This window comes from Trachemys scripta, chromosome 5 (assembly GCF_013100865.1).
Source record: "Trachemys scripta elegans isolate TJP31775 chromosome 5, CAS_Tse_1.0, whole genome shotgun sequence".
Taxonomy (NCBI): domain Eukaryota; kingdom Metazoa; phylum Chordata; order Testudines; family Emydidae; genus Trachemys; species Trachemys scripta.
Genome location: NC_048302.1, coordinates 124,257,511 through 124,277,939, shown reverse-complemented (window position 1 = coordinate 124,277,939; position 20,429 = coordinate 124,257,511). Strand labels below are relative to the sequence as shown.

Genomic DNA, 20,429 nt, shown 5'->3' with positions numbered 1-20,429 from the left:
CCCCCCCCGGGGGGGGCGGGGGGGGAGGCCGAGCCCGGCTGCGGGCCGCTCTCCCTGACCGGCTGGAGCGCTGGGGGGGAGGGCGGCGAGCCCATCGCGGTTCCGTTCTCCCCGGCGGCCAGCCCAGCCGGGGCTCCACTCTCACCGGCGGCCAGAGCACCGAGGCCAGGGTGGTGAGCCCAGCCTGGGCTCCGCTCTCCCCGGCAGTGAGCTCGGCCGGGGCTTCGCTCTCCCCGGCGGCCAGAGCGCTGGGGGGAGGGCGGCGAGCCCAGCCGGGGCTCCACTCTCCCCGGCGGCCAGAGTCGGAGCGCCGTGCCGCCCCCCCTCCAGGTGCCACCCCAAGCACAAGCTTGGTGGGCTGGTGCCTGGAGCCAGCCCTGCATACAACCATTACATAAGAATATTGATTTGTTTAGTTAGTTTTTAAATGATACCTCACAAGGCATATTTTGCACAGAGATTATTACAATACTATGTATGGTTTGATTAAAGGGGTTCTCTTGGTTACAACATTATGAAGTGAATAGATTTCCCTTGATAGCACTCATTGTTGATTTATATGGGAAAATACTTGAATATAAGATCATGGGTCTGATTTTATTATGGGCCAGTCAGTTTTTCCTATTCTTACCCTAGTACTCTGTTGATCTAATGGCAGATCCTTATGTTACCTTACTTTCATTCAGAGGAGTATCATACACACAGTTCTTTTTGAGGCCTCTGTCAAGGTCACTTTGAATTACTGGCAGGGATGCTGACCACACCTACAAAACTTCATCTCATGAATAGTAGTAATAATCTTCAGTTACACCCTAACTTGGCATCACTTCAGCTTTCATTAATGCAGTGGAAAAGGGGATAATTTTGTTTTATATGCGGGGAGAGGTCAACAAAAGTCTCATGCTACATCTGATTCTGATTTCACCCTGGTGTAAATCAGGAATAACTTCTGTACGTCCACGGATATCACAGGAGGGTAAACTAGTGTGGGAGCAGAATCTGGCCCTTTAATTTATTCCATTATACTGTAATTAATTTGATAAATGATAATTTAAAATTTCAACTATGTAGTTGTATTGAAAACTTTCTCTGTGGATGTTTTACCAAGTCTTGGCTTAATTTATAGACATTTTGCAGGAGTGGGGAAAGTTTTAGAAAAAGGTTATACTTACTATTTCTAAGCAAATTATATGCAACTGTGTAAACAGGCCTGTGGCCATGACAACCTCCACTGCAGTTCTGGTTTTTTTCCTTAGGTAGTGTCAGTATTTAAAATATCACAAATCTACAAGGAAAAAACCTACATGATAAATGAAAAATAGGATATAAACTCAAGTTGGGTAGCTGTATCATTTGTATAAAATCTCAGAATGTTCCCAGCAGGAAGACTGAGCTCACATACTTTCAGCTGTTCTGTTTTAACAGGTGAAAATACCATCTTCTACTCTGACAGTGTCTTTATTCACTCGAGCTATTCTGAATATCTGTCATATTCAGCATATTTCAATTGTACGGTTTGCAGCACATTGCTTTGGAAAGTACATACACTTAAATTTGGTGGAACAAGTTCATTTTATGTTAATACAGACATTCCTAGCACTGGATTATTGTGTTAGCAATACACAGAATTGTACAGTTCCCTACAGAGTGTTTTCTTCCTCTAAGTATGAGCTGTCACAGCATGACATATTTATGTAGCTCAGAATAATCTCCAAGAATGCGAATTCAAAATGGACCCAGTTCATCCTAGTTTGAAAACACCCTCCTAAACCCTTTTACCACAGATGCATGAAGAAATCCTTTAATAGCATATGTCTTAAAAAAAAAAATACACACATTCAGTTGCATTGGATTAGGTCTGTTTGAGTGTATAAAGCTGGTCGTGTACAGCTGTACAGGAACAGTTAAAAGTCTGCCCTATGCAGGTTAATAATAGGTTGTGCTTACCACAAGCAGTGTTTTTTCCCCACTTTCTGTGAGCTGTCTCATGTCACTCAACCAAATGGAATTTTAATACTGTAACTCGTACTTCTTGTTTAGTCACTGGGATCAGTAGGATGTTGCAGTCTGAATAATTGTAGTGCCAATGCAATTGGAAGGCAAAGTTTCGAACTATTAAGGAACTAAAAGAAGCATATGGAAGTGTCAAAACTTTACAAGCTATTGATGGAAATGCCACTAGTTGTAGGTAGCTGTTTGGAACTAGAAAGGCCCAGAGTTTCTTCCTTGTTTGTAATTCTGAGTGGGTATCAGACGAGAAAATATTAATGCAAACATCTGTTATAATTGTTCACAAATCATTTTAGTGACACATTGCAAAGCTGAATCACATTGAATGTGATTGTATACAACTGAGCAACTTAATATTTTGAAAAATTAACTGAAGGAAAAGGAATATTCCTAGAAGTCTTAACACTACTATGGATTAACTCCATTTCTTATCAGCAGGGACTTTTATTCAGCAAAACTGTAGTGTCACTTCCTGCACCATGTTCTAGTCTAGATTTTTATGCATTTGCTCTGTCTGCAACCTGACAACTCCCTGCTCTTTGTAAGTTCATGGATTGTTTATAGAGAATTAATCCTTAAACTAGAATTGCCAAGTATATATCAGTGGAAGGTTGAAGTGACTTTAAAAAAATGTGAATTTAATGCTTACAAAAAGTAATGGTTTAATAACACTGGAATTTGCAGACCTCTGTCCACAAAACAGGCACAAATACGGAAACGTCATTACAAACATCCCATCTCACATTGCCCTACTCACAACTTCATTGAGGCTGCCAAAGTGGGAGCCAGTTGTCATGCTAGTTCTTCAGATATGGGCGTCAGTGGAAAATGGTCTGTATCCACCAAACTTCTATCACACATACTGCTAAACATAGGTAGAAATATGACTTTGAAACCATCCTTTTCCCCCTCTCTTCCACGCTCCCCCCTTTAAGGAAGCTTTTCCTAACAGTTCTCAGTTTAAGTAAAGCTTACGTTTAAAAACTAGCTAACTGGAAAATATGGCTGACTTAAGTGTAAAGGCTGAAAGCTTCTGTCTGCTATCGATTTGTTGAGAATGGTGTAGAACAGGGGTAGGGAACCTATGGCACGTGTGCCAAAGGCAGCACGCAAGCTGATTTTCAGCACTCACACTGCCCAGGTCCTGGCCACCAGTCCGGGGGGCTCTGCATTTTAATTAAATTTTTAAATGGAGCTTCTTAAACATTTTAAAAACCTTATTTACTTTACATACAACAATAGTTTAGTTATATATTATAGACTTATGGAAAGAGACCTTCTAAAAACGTTAAAATGTGTGACTGGCACGCAAAACCTTAAATCAGAGTGAATAAATGAAGACTCAGCACACCACTTCTGAAAGGTTGCTGACCCCGGTGTAGAAAATAATTTTAAAGGGTTAAATTTTGCTGCTATTATATTCTCACCTGTTCCTTTCCTTATACCTAAAGAGTGATAGAGACCTTTTGCCTCCTAGCTTTCTGTGGTTGTTTTGTGCATGCAAGTGCATACATATGTACATGCCTCCTCCTGAATGAGGTGTGCAATGTGGATCTAGTGCAAAATCCAAACCTTATTAGTTCCAGAGACAGGCCTTAGCCCCGGAGTTTTGAGGGTTTTCTATAAAATGCAACACTGGCTTGAATTCTGAAACTGATCTCCCTCTCTTCCCTCCACCCAACAAGTTTGGGCCCATCGTATTTTTCCATTATTTCTGTTAGGCCTAGTACATCTGCTTGGTGTGGCTTTTACTTTCTCTGAATCAGACAGAAGAGACCCGTCAGGAGCCTGTGTAGAAAAGGATGCAAGGAGAGTAGGGTTGAGGGGACAAAGGTACATGAAAAGAAATGGAGGGAGGGAAGGATTGTTGGCAAATGTGTTAATCTGTAAGAAGTATGAGCACTGTTTACAGAGCAGGAAGGCATCAAACTTAAGACAGTTTTAAAATTTGCTCTCTGCTTTGACAGTCGTACATCAATGAATAGAGAATCACAGTTTTTGAGAAGACACTGTAACTACTTTATTTGTAGAGGAAAATGCTTCAAAGGGCAAGATGTTTTTAAAATTATGTACATTTTAATATGCATATCACAAATTAGCTCCTAGCTGTAGCTATGAAGAATAAGATTTTATGGAGCAACCTCATTTTGTAAATAAAGCTCAACTGGTCTTACTCTCTCTTTTTCCTTAAGGACTTGGTAAATATTGAGATGTTCTTGACGGCTAAAGAAGTGGAAGAATCTTTGGAAAGGCAAGAAACTATGACTTGCTTGGCTTGGTGTCATGATAACAAATCCAGGCTCAGGAAAATGAAGGTATGGAAGTGTAATGCACAAAGCTTTAACTTAATGTACATTGTCTTGGTTGTATGAAATCCTTGAATATTTGATTTAGGCAATTGAGTTTAAATGTTGGGTCTGAATGATGACTTAGCATGTACTAAACTAAAGATCCTAAGTACAAAATAAATCCCTTTAGTATGCCTAAATCAGGGCAGTTGTACCCACTTACACCAAGGTTAAATTTAACCCTGAGCCTAGGTCCTTTAGATGCAAGATTTTCCTTGTCAAATTACAGTGAAATAACATAACAATATGACCTTGCTTTTTAATGTGATTTACAGAAACTTAAATGCAAAGGAGTATAGTCTCATCTCGATGCATGAGGACTTATGTGCATAACTCCTTTGCATCCTGCTGAGAACATACTTCACAGGGTGTATATGAAGTTGTCTTTTAAAAATGTGGAGAGCAATTGAAATGCTAAACCTATATCCTCAAGCTTAACACAGTGGGAGAAATTTACTTTATTAAAAAAGTTTTATCCAGCTATGATGCCTTAAAGAAAAGAGAGTTAACTTAAAATATAAGATGCAATAGTGCTAAGTTAGAATGTAGTTTTCTCAAAAAAGCTGCATGTAATCTAGTAATGAGCAAAGTACATTTCTTTCCAGCCCTTGTACGCCATGAACTGAAGATCAGGAGTCACTCCATGTTTATCCATATATAGTTAGTTTAAATTCCCTTGTCTTTAAAGTTGCTTTTAAAAGTATGCTGTAATCTTTTATAGGGCTTGCAGAAATCTGTTTTAACTGATATTAACCAAAACCCCTGCCTCCCTCAGAAAGGTGTTTTGTGTCTTCTTTGTTTTTTTTAAACTAAGCGCTTTCTTTAACCAAAAATGTCTGAGTGCACTTAATGACAAGCAAAGAGTGACGTTCTCTGTCACTCAGGGGCGCCAAAATGAGAACGAACCGAAGATGGGACGCAAAAGTAAATCGGCCTGTGATTACTCTAAAGAAAATGATGATCTTGTTATGGAAACCATTAAAGGAAAACCAGAATTGGTATGTAAACACTGTTGCATAATTATACTGCTCAAGAAAACCTTGTGTAATGTTAATATGTTAAGTAACGTGAGAAATTAAATCCGAAGTACTCTTAATTTTTTTCATCAGCAATATTCAATGTAAAAATAAAAACTGGGAATAAAACAACTTCCATGTCCCCCCAAAAATCTATTTCTGCAAGCCCTACTTTACATAAAAGCTAAGGCTGTGAGAGATCAGAGTTGGAGGAAATCACTATGCTTCTTTTTGAAACACACAGGAATAAATTTCTGTCCAGTGTAAGGCAATTTAGCTGCTTATTAGTGTTAACTTGTTAAATCCTTGCCCACCTTCCTGCAAGTCTAACCAAAAGCTAAACTGGAGAACAAAGGGTGGGGGCGGGGAAGAAGTCCTGCAGTCCCATTGAGTTACCACTCTTGTGAGTAGGGCTGTTAGATTGTGCCAAAATTTGTGCTATTTTGTAATGAATCTGAAATCTACTGACTACATAGGGCTTTTTAAGTTCTGACAGTCTATACAATCCAATTTAGCTATTGGCTTGCAGTTCACTGGAGGACATCTACACTTCTGAAGACTTTTTTTTCCATGTATCTTAAAGGGAGGCAGTACCGGTCTAGAATATATTATCTGTATGGGGATGATTACTAAAGAGTGGATCTTTTTTAAAAGATACAAAAAATAAACTAGTCTAAAATCCCAAATGAGTGATGATGTGCAGAGTTAAGTAACTGGATATTTTAAAACAAAGCATTTGAAAATCAGCTCCTCTGTTTTGTCTGCCGATTCAAATTTCAAGAGTTTTGCCTAGAGCAAAGGTTAAGAGTACAGGACAATGTAGCTCTGAAAATCTTGTGGAGTCCTTGCTTCTCTCTGGACAGTCAGGCTTGGGAGTTTAAAAAGAACCTATTTTCAAACAGTGAGTTTTCAACAATTACACTTTAAAACTATGTATTCCATCAATGTGATGTTTGAGTTTAAATTTCTTTACAAGTTTCTAATTGTTTTAAAAAAAAAAAAAAAAAAAAGTTGTCATGAATGTGTGCTGCACCAAACAGTTAACTGACCCAAATTTGGAGCAGTTCAAATTCCTGCTGATGTCACTGAGGAATTTCGATATTACTATGCAGATTAACAATAAACAAAAGGCAGCCATTCACTAGAAACATGGGGGAGGAAAATGTTCGCTGAATGGAGCAGACAGATTTGTGGAATACATATTTATTTTCAATTTTCAGAAGGGGTGTATGTGTGCTTTTTTTTTAAAGATAATAAAGTAGTTGACTGTGTCCCTATAACGAAGCATAGTGAATTGTTTTTTTCAGAGAGAGAGACTTTTTTAAATTCTACATGTTCAAAGTTTTCCTATAGATTTTTGTAAACCTGTGCTGAATTTGATTGACACAGTCAGCTTACTTACCTTTTCCAAAAGCAGGTAAATGCAACTTGATTTTAGTGTGAATAAGATTGTCTTTAGTATGGCTTTTAAAACACTGTTCTGGGTTCTTTGGGGGCAGGAAAAAAGGGCCCTCAGTGAGCTAAAATAATGTGCTGCTTTCATGCTAACACGAACATTCAAGTAAACATTTAGAGACCTCTTTGCCCCAACAATCCTGCACAATTCCATTGTGTCTCATAACTAAGAGGGTTCCTCTGCCTTAACTATTACTTCATCTCAGAAATTTCTACAGTATGTGCTGTCTTACAGTTAGAATGTAGTACAAAGCAACACCACTGTCCATTCACACCCATGAGGATTGTGGCATCCTTTAGTCATCAGTACATAACTGGTCCCAATTACGACAATTTATTTTGGAGGAGGGTGAGGAGTAGGAGGCTTTTTGTTTGCTTTTAGGGAATTTTATGCCAGCATTAAACTATTTTACCTGCATGAATACCTAAAAGCAAGCAAAGTTGCATGCCACTGCCACTATTTTGTGGCATACTGAGTACTTTGTGCAATGCTGCTTTGGCCCCATCTTAGACCTTGTCTTGTCTTTAATCTCAGAGCTGTCTGGAGTTCAGCCTCAGGATTCAGGAGTTCATTGAACTCATTCGACAGAACAAGAGACTGGATGCTGTGAGGTATGAAATTAGGATGTTTACCAAGCAATTTTCGTAATAAGAACATATTATGCTTCATAAGAAACATGTGACTATTACTGAACACCCAGAAGCTCTACTGCAACAAATGGTCTTCTCAGCATTGTTATTATCAAACACTCTCTTGGGATTTACTAGACTACAGTTCATATTGGATTATGTGGAGTTTTAAGCACAGGCTATCATTCTAGATGCACAATTACAAACTTTAAAATGGTTACTGAAAAGAAAACTTTCTGGCTTTGTAAAACTTCAAAATTCAAAAAAAAATACTTTTTTACACTGTTGGTTTCTTGGTGTAGACAAATGCTTCTTATAACACACAGTTCAGTTTGCAATTACTATAGTAATCTCGAGTACAAACTAAAAGAGGGTAGATGGGATTGGCTTGCACAGCCAAACTTTCTGTGTCTCAAGGAAAGACGTTTCTCTTTTTATGTGGACTGGTTGGAATCTGATTTAACTTGAACATTTTAACCATAAATGTTCACGTGTGTAAAACTGGATATAGATTGTTTCAGCTCTGAAGCGTTTTTCTTTATGCAATCTTTATTAAACCCCATTAAACTTTAGGATTTATTTGAAGTATTTTAGTTCCTTATTAAATGGATTATATTAATACTTTGCATCTCTACATTGCCTGTTATCTAAGGGTCTCTACTGTGTTACAAAAAATAAGACTCTCTTCACTTCTGTGAGGTATTTAAATGTTATACGTATTTTATGTAGGAAAAGACAGTTCATGCTTGCCCAAGGTCTTATGAGTCAGTGACCGTGCTGGAAATAAAACTGAGAATTCATGACTTGTTGTCCACTATTCTAATCACAAGACAACTTTCTTGTCTCTGGGTAAATACTTCTTATTTTATTGGGTCAGGAAGTAATGTAAAATGAATACGCATTTGAGTCAGTGGTCTCAATCTAAGGTGTTGGAATAATGTTTCAGAACATGAAACTGATTCTGTTAAAATCAATGGGATGCCTGTGCTGGGACCTCGTGGTATGCAGATAATATGTGATAATATTTTGAATTATTCTATTACTAAGTTACTGCACAATAAGAGAGTGTTTCTGATGAGTTTAGAGTGGTACAGTTATAATTACATGACCGCTTCTACTGCATTTTGTTTACCTAGTGTTGCTTTATAAAATCTTGTTGAAACCAACAGGATATTTGCAGGATACTTGCATCATTTGCTGCCATAACATTTTTATGGTAGGGATCATGCAGTTGTAATGTATACATGGTGCATCATTGAAACAAATAAAAATTCTCAGCATTTTTAATCAGAACCTCAATTTTTAGATACAGAACACTTTTTTTTATTAGATCCAAATGGAATACTGTATTGTCTTCAGAAGGGAGGAAAAAGCAAAGTGGATTCTTAATTCTGGGCTACCTGTGATATTCTAGACTGATGCCCTATTGTAACATTGTGACACTGTTATTGCTATTTTGTCCTGTGTTAACATGTCTGAAATGTGACAAATTATGCTTTCTGCATTATCCAGTTGTTGCATAGTCAATTTGCTTTTTGCATAACCGCCAGCTTCCTGTATCAATGTGCAGCAAGCACTGGAAGAGAGCAAACAAAGCAATTTTGGAATGTGTTTTATTAAGAATACCATAGCAATATTCCAATGAAATATACCATATGAATATCATCATAGCCGTTCATCTACAGCTGTGTGTACTGGAGAGAACAGCGTCTGTGCACTGAACTCAGAGTATTTCTCAACATTCCTTGTCCTCTAGTTCCTGCTGTGCTTTCGCTTGTTTAGTATTGCAAACCCCAAATGTTTAAAAATCATGCATATTTTTAAAAAAATAAACATTGTTTTGGTGTTTACGCTTTGGGGTATAATTGGGTGGTGCTTTCAAGTATTTCTCTGCAACTATGAGGGCTAAACTTTTTTTTCTTTTCATGAAAACTAAGATTCTCACAATCACTGGATTCCAGGAGCTGGGCCTTTAAAAAAACAAAATGAAACCTACCAAGTAACATCAGACTTATGATAAACTAGTGAGAGTTGGCAGTGCTGCTAGTCACCCATCTCTTTGAGATGACAGCTGTGAAACTTTTACAGGAATTGGGGGGCCTATTGAGACAATCTGGCGCTCTCCAACCATGGCCTGTCACTGGAGTGATGGTTGGAGTGGACCCCTGCCTGAAGGGGGGAGGTCATAGGACTCCTTTCCCTCTCCTGCGCCACCCAGGAGGGGTGGGAGTTCAGGGGCCCAGTGTTGGCTTCAGCATTTGGGGTATCTACTTTAGTAGATAGGCCATAGCTGCTACATTCTTCTCCTGCCACACACACATCGCTCTGGTGGTGGTGTTGGTAAGGCCTCTGGAGCAATGGGTGAGTCAATACCCCATTGAGATTTTATTTTATTTTATTTTATTTATGATGTATAAAAGCTGAGGTTCTAATATAAGCACATGACTCTAGGAGCTAGAGCTCTAGGGATGAGCCTATGGTGTTTGTGACTTAATTAGGACCTGACTAGAATTTCATTTTCTAAAAGACTTTTATGGAGCTCTTGGGATAGGGTTTCAAATTCAAAGGTTGTGTGAGATGTAGTGTGACTAGACTTTCCAGAGATCTACTCTCAACCATTCTACTGACAAGTAAGAGTGTGTCTGCTGTTGTAACTTGCATGTGAAGAATGCAAGAAAAAGTTGAAGTAGCCCTTAGTAAGTTTGTGCTGGCCTCTTTAAGTCCTGTCTACCTTCTGTTTTCAGCCAGGCACAACAGGTGGATAGTTCCCAGGGTGCATGGGAGCTGCAGACTTCACCTCAAAGCATTATAAGTATATAGGCAGTGTCATCCCTTTGATAAAGCTGAGACCTAGAGGGAGAAGGAGCTGCTCCACCGAAGGACTGCAAAAGAAGCCTTGTAAGGAATTAGGTAACCAATAGGAAGAGCCCATTGTGGAGAGGAAAGTTGGTCTGTATTGGGACTTTAAGAGCCCTAGAGTGCGGCAAGGATGAAGGAAGAGGCCTTGGGTGAAGAAGCAATGTGGACTTGAGGTCACAAGTAGATACCTGCTTCATTCCAGGTGCCCAACACCAGATCTTGTGATGGAAGGCAGGTAGAAGCTCCCCTTCACCCACCCATATGTCATACAGTGTGGGTAAGAGAGATTGGTTTAATTCTTTTAGAGGAGTGTTGAAGCTAATTTATTCTTAGGTCGTTTCCAACGGGAACAAGGTCATTCTATCTGCTACATGAGTATAACAAAGCTGAGCAGAAATCAAAGACCTGCAGCAGTTTAGACAGACTTTTTAAGTTATGGTTGGACATAATGAAGGGGAGCCTATGAAAGAAAATGGCACTGTAAAGGTATGTAAAAATTACTGCAGTATTGGGAGGTCTCTTCTCAATGAAAATCTCTTTGGGGTAAACTTCAGTATTAAAGCTCTGTTCTTACGTTTCCCAGGCCTAGTTCCAACTCCATTCAAATATGCTGCTTATTTTAAACTTCCACATCATTTCTTTCCTGCTCAGTCCTATCTCTGCCAAAATCTTCATCTCTCTCTTTCCCCACTCAACCCAATATCACTGCTCAACTTCCTAAGAATCAGCTTTATTTAATTTGTAGAATGTTTTTGTCTTTTAAAACAGTTTTTTTTAGAAAATGATGCCAGTCTTTAAGAGCATGGATACTCCATGTGCTGTCATTTAGACACCAGCTTTGATATGGCTCTCAAATGTAAGAAATAATGTACAACCTTTGTGGGGAAGCATGAAGGGCTCTCAGATAGTCTTGATCTTTTTTTCTGAAGCACATGCCCTCCAGATCTGTTGAGTACAGTGGTGTCTTTGTGTTGTATGGCTTTATTGCCTACTTCTGAATTGCTTCTATGCCAAGCTGGCTGTCCTGCATGGATAGTCATGCTCTAAAAGCACTATTTTCATTGTTGGGAGTGCAGCTTCCTTATGTTACTCAGAAACCAGACATGGCAGTGGTGTAAGCATAGATAAAGTGGTGATGGGCCCAGAACAGGGGCAAAATGAAGAAGGTGTTTTTATTGTGGGTCTGTGAAAATGTTTTCTTCCTGGCACTGCATTAGGGCTTGTACTCATGGCTAAATCGGCACTGCTGTGATCGATGCAGTGGTGTCAATATAGCGGGTCTGATAAAGACAAACTAAGTCGATGGCCGAGTGCTCTCCCATCAACCGCTGTACTTCACCTCCCCGATAGATGGAAGGTAAGTCGGCTGGAGAGAGTGTCCCGCCGACACAGCACAGTGTAGACACCGATGGAAGTTGACCTAAGTTACATCAACTTAAGTTACGTAACTCGCATAACTGAAGTAGCGTAACTTAGGTCTACTCACTGCTTTAGTGTAGACCAGCCCTTAGAAAAGCTTCTTAAGGTTACCCCAGGGTTGGTGGAAGGAGGTTGCTTGAGATATAAAATGTATTTTCTGTTATCAGAGCAAAGTTTGGAACATAAACTGATCTCTTGTTAGACAACACAGTATATTGTTAACACTAAATAACCTAGGCTGGTGTGCACTAGAAAAGTAGGTTGGTTTAACTACATTGGCCAGGGGTGTGTGGTAAAAAAACAAAAACAAAAAACCACCAATGAGCAGTATTAAGCTGACTGAAGTCCCCATGTAGACCGCGCTAGGTCGACGGAAAAATTGTTCCTCTGAACTAGCTACTGCTTCTCGGGATGGTGGATTACCTGCACTGATGGGAGAATCCCTTCCTCGGCTTAGGTAATGTCTACACTGAAGCGCTACAGTGGCGCAGCTTTGCTGCTGTAGCATTTTAAGTGTACACAAGCCCGTAATTCATGATTTGCTGTACTGCCAAACCAAACAAACTAAATGTAGCTGTGTCTTTAAACTGCATTAAGTTGGCTTTGATTTGGTTGCAATTTCAGCAGAATGTTCGTGGAGATTAGGGCTAGACCTTTTCTAAAAACTCACTGTTTGGGCGTGCTGTTGTGTAGAACAAAGAAAATAAATGTTAGCACCAAAGGCTAAAATTCTGTGCAACTTGCTAGTGAGTCCCTTTCCACACTTCCTAGCAGAGAGGAAGTTTAGGTGTGCTGGGTCAACCCAGCCCCGGTGGTGTGCAAAATCGCCCACCCATACATCTTTAGGTAGTGACCTATGAAAGACTCGTGGAAGGAGAAGAGTTACAGCAGGGAACCACATTGACATCACAAACTGTTCTTTGGGCTTCTCTTGCTAAAGGTGTCTTGATTGTTTGTGACGGTGGGGAGGATGGTAGTAATTGGTCAGGGGAAAATGGAGTGAAACAGGAACTGATTATAATGAAACAATTCAATAAAAATACAATACACTAACACTATATAGGAGTACATACTGTGTGTAAGTGCGCAAAAATATTTGGGGTGAGTTATAAATTTCTGTAGTTATATTCTTAAGCTATATTGAGGGAGCCTAAAGCATTTGTAACAGTGCCCTTTTGTAAAAGTCCTATAAAATAAATCTAAATTATTAGAACATACATGGAAAATCTTAAAAATAGGCCCCCCCAAAACTCTAAACATATGGAAAATAAGAGGAGAGTGTGTTAGGGATGGGGAAATTAATTAGATAAAATAAGTAAAAGAAAATAAAAGCTAAAGGTTACGGAAAGCAAGCTGTCAAAGGCAAATGACCATGAGCATACAACTAAACTGCTAAGGCTCGAAACAATAACTGTATATAGTGGGAAATTGGCAATGGCAAGGAATTGTATAACAAACCTTCCTTCTTCCACAGAACTAATAAGACACTTGCCAGTTGTTACCCTAATCATTTTGGGCCCCAATCTGCAGTGTGCTCTGTTCTTCATTCAGACTCCAAGCAGGCATGGAATAATTTAAAGGATCAGAGCTTTTGCTTGTCTATTGTGTCCTTTTCCCCTCTTTCCTCATTTTGTGCCCTGGCACAAAGCAGTCACAATCAAGAAAAGAAAAGATTGTGTGTGTGTGTGTGTGTGTGTGTGTGTGCACGCGCAGCACACAGCCTACTGTGGGCACCACACCAGTATGAATAGTATCTAATAATTAAAACAACTTCATTTACAGGGAGCTATTTAGATATTCACCTGTCTTACAATGAGCACATAAGATTTTCACTAGTCTTTCAGAAGAATGTACTATATTGGAAAAGGAAATGTCCAATGTAGTAAAGGGAATTGTTCCCCTTTGTTTCTAATTGCCCAACAGTTGCCCACACCTACACTACAAAGTCAGTGTATGAATTGTCACTTATTTGAAATACTACTTGTGTGGGGTGGGAAGAGGTTCTGTCCTTTATTTAAAGTTTGTATTTGAATTAATATTTCCTAAGTTGTATAGTATGTCTATAAATTGAGTTATCACCTTAACTTGTTCTGCAAGTGCATATTTTAAATCATTACACTGGATTTTTAAGGGCAAAGTATATATGTATTCTATATAAAGATATTTAATTGATCCTGAATCGCAACAGATGCGACTGGCAATTAAAACTTTTCCCGTTGTAATAGTTCTGTCTGAATCGTTTTGAGTTTTTTTTATTCTGACGTAAGAAAAAGGGGAACTGCAGAATGTCTTTGTCTAATTCAATGCTTTTGATAGCACTGATTCACTCCTAGCACTGTGCATTCTGTGTTCAACATCTCACTGCAAGCTCTAAAGAAATTTGCTTTAGAAAATACTGTTAACTAGTGGATATTTTGAACATTTCCTGTCTGATTTGTTAACTTTAAAACAAATATTTTCATGAATAACAAAGAAAATTTGAAAACTAACTTATTTTGGAAGGTGTAGTATAAAAATTCTGATTGCTTTTAGCAAACCACTACCACTTCTGTTTTTATTAGCTTGCTTCTGTTAAGTGCCTGCAGCAGGATTCTTTCTGTATTGTGTCCATGATGCAATAAATAGGTCAGGCATCCATTAGAAAGCAGAAAAAGAGGCTGTTTACCAAGTAGTTTCCTGTATGAGTGGAACTCAGAGAGCTGACATTTTGTTGAAACGCAGCTGGTGTTTAAATAAGTTTGAAAGCTTTGCTTACTGCCTGCTGAGAACCTCTAAAGTGACATATTGCTTTTAGGATACAATTGATGTGAGCTTTAAAAATATATATCTTATTTAATAACAATGTTTGAATTTCTAAAGCTTTTTAGAATATGTGTGCACACTGAGTTGCTCCAAGGTTGTTCGTCAGAGTGCTCTTGAAAGAGCAAGTTTGAAGAATATACAAAAATTGTTTAATGCTAAGGCTATGACACGAAGGTAGAAAATTCAAAGTTCAGGTTAATACTCTGTGCTTAATTCATGGAGCCTTTTAAAAAAATAAAGGCAAAACCTTTTACAAAACATGTTAGGGATATATTGATGCTAACTTCGCTCTTTCTGGCTGTTAAACTTTTACACCTATACTTAATTAAATATGCAAAATTTAGGGATTTTCAACACTGTCAGGATGCAAAAGATATATACCCACTAGTGATGGGTAATCATGAGAGGCTTTATTCAGATGCTGATAAAGGCTTTTTGTAACTCAACTAGATCTTAGCTGGGGGCAGGGGGAAATAGTGCTGTGTACACAAGGAGAAAAGGGAGATAGTCCAATTCATTTTCAGATCCATTTTTGCAATAAGACTAGGGTTGGCTGGAGTCTTGGTTTTCCTCATTTTGTTTTTGTTTTCAGAACAGGTGGATAAGTGAATAACTTACTTATTTGACTGCTAGTAAAGGGGTTCGAGATAAGAAAGCTGTTCTAACCTGGTCCATTGAGCAGAATAAAGAACACGTCCTCCCTGATAATGCTTTACATTCTGTGTTCAGTTATTGCCACTGCCTGATTAATATATTCAGTCATATAGTGCGTAGAGATCCATGTGCCTTGTATATCTTGTAACTGAGTGTACTGCAGCTGTAGTTGGAATAGTGACTGAAGTGTGAGTTTTCATTTTCTCTTTGATTTTCTCAGTCAAATTTGCTCTGGTTTCTGGTTTTGTGTCAAAGTACACACACACACGCGCGCGCGCGCACGCTATGATGATAATTATATATAATAACTTCTATGTCATGATAGGTATGTCAACTTCACAGACAAATCAAATAAAAAACCAAGGTCCTTGCCCCCAAAGTTGACAACTCCTCCTGGGATTTGAGCAAACTGCTCTTTCTGCCTATGACACCATGATCTGCAATGAGAATTTAGCAATTTTGGTGATGTATTGGGCAGAATAAATTTATAGCGCATTCTGTCATAGTTGTATTGATTCACCTGTGTTAATGATAGTAAAAACTTGGTCCATCAGAAGAGTAAGAGAATGTGGTGTTCAAGCCACACTGATGTGCCATTTTTACAGTTACTTTCTTGACTGTAGCAGCCCTTTAAAAATTTGAACTCAACAGGATAGCCCTAAGAGATACTATAAACATTTCAAGATGATATCTTCACTGAGTTCTTGGGAAGGAAGGAGTTTCACTTGGCTAGGTTCAGTTAGGAATCTGAGCCATCATGTGATCAATTAGTTCAGTATTCTTATCTGCCTGCAGTGTCAATTAAGAATTTAAAGGAGTGGCCAGTACATAATCTTTGGGGTTTTTACTTTAATAGTATAGATGCTGAATGAAGCTCATTGAAATCAGTGGCAAAACTACCACTGATTTCAGTGAGGCCAGAATTTCACTTGCTGTCTTCTGTAGCTGAAGGAATTGTTGTCAGTATGGTGTGATAGGATACAGCCTTTCCTTGAGTGGTAATTATTGATGGTACTTGGTCAGGTTGCTGACAAGAGACCTGACTAATCAAAATTACTTTCTTTTTGGATAGAAGTTTAAATATTGTACAACACTCTTCCACCATCCACAGTATTAAATTATCTCTGTATGAGAATCCATCATGTTTGTCTTCTGCTCCAATAACAGTTGCAGAAATTCAGTGAATCAAATCTCATGCTTTATCTTTTCATGGCATGGTATGTATGGGAGCATAAGAGACTAAGTAAGACACCTATGGAAGAGGATCGACAAAGTTGACACAGAGGGATGGAGGAGATAGCCTGCATGCTATTTGTCCCACTAGTTTATCTAATGGTGTTATATCCTTGTATAGGAGAACTGCCCCTTACTTCACAGCAGGGGCTTTGGAGAGTCGTTGGGCAACAAACTCACCTCCCTTTTCTCAAGGGCTACTTTGCATCTATTTCTAGTCTCCCTTTTTGCCTGGCTGAGTAATGAATTCAGCCCTTAATTGGAGGTGGGGGCCTTAGGAGAGGAGGTTCTAGGAGAGGAAAGATTTAAAAAGCGGGGGAGTGGGGAATTTGAGAAGAAACTTATCAGCTGGCAACTACAGAAACAGGACTGCCTTCTTCTTAACCCAGTGTGAGGAAATGTTTGAGATTTTTGTATTGGTTTCTGTTACTTGCTCCAATCTTCTGCAATATGGAGTAGTCACATTTAAATAGATAAATATAAGAAACAAATAAGCTTTGCTCGCTGGCTTATGCAGATGTACTGCATTGGGAATACTACTTCATTCATGGTTCCCTGAAAAAGACCCTGCATACTCAGCATTAATTCTGGCTTGTTTTTTCATGTGCAGTGAACTTAGGGATATCAAGTACTGTCCCATCAGTTTGCCTGGCACATGTAATAGTGAGTGATATTTGATTGGAATGCTCCCACTAAAAGTGAATTATCAAGAAGAAAGTCATAATGGGTAGTTTTATAGACTGCTGCTGAATGGAGGTGCCATTTTCCCTTTGGCTCCATAATTAATAACAATAATTCTCAGCTCTTTGAGTGCTGGTCCCCATGTGCGTACCACTGCTGTACATGCACTCCATGTGCCTGAGACCAGAAAATTCTTGCTAGTAGTGTCTTTTGGTCCTCGGCACACTTTCCCTCCTTGTGATCTGATCCAAGGGTATAAGACATGGTGTGGACTGAGACCGAACACTCCAGTGTCCATGGTCTGACCCTTCAGTGTCATTCCTATAAATATTGAACTGTAAATATTGTAAACTCTTCTTAGTTTTGTTAATTTTAGATAGCTAGATTTTGGGGGAGCACCACCCTCTCCCCCTTCCTGGCATGGTACACTGATTAGGCCCGGGATTCATGTCTCCTGCCCCTGTTCTTTCCCAGTCAGCGATGACCACCAGAGGTACCTCTGCTGTGTTAGAGGAGCTCATATCTCCACTAAGTGCGGTATCCACCACTCCTTCCCAAACCCATCAAGTGCGGGAGTTTAGGAAGCAACTTGTGGAACAGGCTATCAGGCCTTAGTCATATCTGAGCTGTGCAGGCTCATCTGTATAGCGGGCTGAGGTATACCAAATGGCAGGCTTCAGTGATTAAAGGTCTCCCCTTCAGCGCCATCAGTAGGAGCAGGACTCAGGACTATTGATACTGAGTAAAGAGAGGCATGAGCATCAGTCAGTACGGTCTTTGGTACTGATGGACAAATGATTACCCCATACATCATCAGTGCCAATTCCAAAGGTTCATAGAGACAGAATTTATCATGTTGACAAAATGTACCACTTTGCAGGACATCACCATTCTGCCAGATCTGGAATCCTCCCCTCTTATCTGAATTGATTCTTCCAAGGGAGATTCTGACACTATCTCGCCACAAATAGTATGGAAGAGACTGTTCTTCTATTTCTTCTACCAGCTGGTATCATTCCTCAAACAGTTCTGACAGCAATGGGCTTGGAGATGGAGCCCACAGTTTCTTCATCGGGTGAATCTGGCATGGGGGAGAGACTCTCAACACTTCCTCCAAGGGATGTGAGCCTGAATAGAGGATCCAGAATCTCTGGGGGTCCGTCATGAACACATAAGATGGGATTGCGCCCCTCCCCTCCCCCCCACACACCCCTCTGGGACTTGTGGTACCTTATGCCTTTGAGTCCACTTCCACCCATGATAGATCCCTCTCCCTGGCCTTAGTAGGGACTGCGGAACCTGTACATGCATTATTCTGAATCCGTCTGGTCCCACAAAGACCATCACATCCCTCTCCTCTGAGTAACCAGCCTGAACTATCCCCAGAACCCATGGAGGAAGAAGAACCGGACCCAGTGTTACAGTCAGGTACATAGTCTTCCTCTCCTGACATCATCCTCTTCCTCCCTGCTCCAGCATCAGTCTTCACCAGACAATTATAAGCAATTCAGGAGTTATGAAGGATTGATGATGTCCTTCAGATCTCCTTGGAAGAAGTCAGTCATCCCACAAATTCATGGACATTTTCAAAGTACAGAATGTACTAGGGTTGCACTCCTAGTCAGCAAGGCTATCCTAGACCCAGCCAAAGAGCTATGGGACACCCCAGCAACATGTGCCCCACGTTTAATAGGGCAAAGGAGAGATACTTTTTCTCCCACGGGACCAGAATTTCTCTTGACTCATCCTGCTCAAAACTCGCTAGTGATTCAGGCTGATACAGAGAGAAGTAGAAAACCATCTATCAAGTCTGTCCCTATAGACCAGAAAGCCAAATGCTTAGACCTCCTAGGGAGGAAAGCATTCATATCTACCAGCCTCCAATTCTATATAGCCAACTATCAGTCCGCACCACCCCTTATATTCTCTGATCAGAGAACGAGGAGAAAGAGAGCAGAGGGGTGGACCAGCGGACAATACTGGCAAGAATCTTCTGTGCTCAGCCACAGGGAGTGCATGTGTACCCACTGTGGAATACAGATAAGGGTCACACATCTCAAAGAACTCCGCTTACAGACAGTAGGTAACCTTTCTGTTTTTATTAATAGCTTCTTTAAAAAAGCAGCCCGCTCCCTCTCCTCTCCCCCAACCCCCAAAATCTTTTTTTATTTTCTATAGGGTATCTGGTAACCTTGGTTCTGTGCTTTGTTTAATCAATCCCTTTAAAAAGTTATTGCTTAGGTGCAGCTGTGTACTCTTGGCTTCCTAGTTTTCTTTTAATACATTGAGGATTGTCCCCTTTTCCAAGTCATCAAAGTATACTGCTGCTACCATAATACAGTCAGTATTCAGAGAACAATATTTGCCTTCTTGAAATTACTCACCCAAAATAGGGAGATGTGTAGAGTAGAAACAGTCTGTCCTATATGATTTCCATTACGTTGTGGTTTGGGCTGGAAGAGGAAGTGGGCATACTGAAATATTGCTAAAGAGTGTTCTCATGGTATTGATGATGCAGCCAAAACCAGGGTAATGTGTAGAGTCTTATAAAATTCTTTTTGAACATAACTTTCCAAACTTCAGTTTGAATTCAAGATGAGCAGTGGCAGAATGCTTTCAATTTACAGTAGTATTTTGAAACTGGTTAGCTTTTTTCTTTTTGCATTTTTAAAAATTTTTACTCCTGAGGGAATTCTGTGCCAAAAAATTAAAAATTCTGTGCACAATATTTTAAAATTCTGCAAAATTCTGCATATTTTATTTGTCAAAATAACACAATATAATCACTCCATTTTCAATTATTTGCTGACAAGTATTGTGAAATAAATTACCAAAATAATTGAAAATGGTGTGATTATATTGTGTTATTTTGACAATTAAAATATTCATAACTTTGCAGAATTTACATTTTTAGCACAAAATTCCCTCATGAGTACCAGGGTTCTGGGTGCAGGCAACTCAGTGGGGGGGGTTTCTGTGTGCAGGGGAGAATCTGAAGGCACAGGGGGTCAGTGCGGGGTTGTGGGTGCAGGAGGAATGGGACGCTGTAGGGGAGTCCAGGTGAAGGTGATTAGGACTCAGGGGGTAGGGGCTGGGGGAGTGGGGCTTGGTGGTGGTGGGGGTCAGGGTACAGCTGGTTGGGGCTCAGTAGGATGGAGGTCTGGGTGTGGGGGGCTCCTGATGCAGGGGGTGAGACTTGGCAAGGTGGGGGACTAGGGAGTTCAGTGGGGGAGGGGAGGGGGTGCTCCTGATGTGGGAGGGGCTCAGTGGGGGGGTTCCAGGTGCATGGGTGGGGGAAGGGGTCACTGTATAGGGAGTTGTT

The 20,429-nt window shown here is 39.9% G+C and overlaps 1 protein-coding gene across 7 annotated transcripts in view; it reads left to right on the top strand.

Annotated features, from left to right (window-relative positions):
• Nucleotides 1–20,429, top strand: part of MAEA (macrophage erythroblast attacher, E3 ubiquitin ligase) — a 105,407-nt gene that overhangs the window by 73,001 nt on the left and 11,977 nt on the right. For 5 of the 7 annotated variants that reach the window (XM_034770895.1, XM_034770892.1, XM_034770896.1 and 2 more), the window contains exons 4-6: nt 4,203–4,325; nt 5,243–5,356; nt 7,365–7,441. In XM_034770895.1, the coding sequence (XP_034626786.1) occupies nt 4,203–4,325; nt 5,243–5,356; nt 7,365–7,441 (314 nt within the window). The remainder of the gene's footprint in view (nt 1–4,202; nt 4,326–5,242; nt 5,357–7,364; nt 7,442–20,429) is intronic. The other 2 variants (XM_034770893.1, XM_034770894.1) reach the window with 1 other exon arrangement.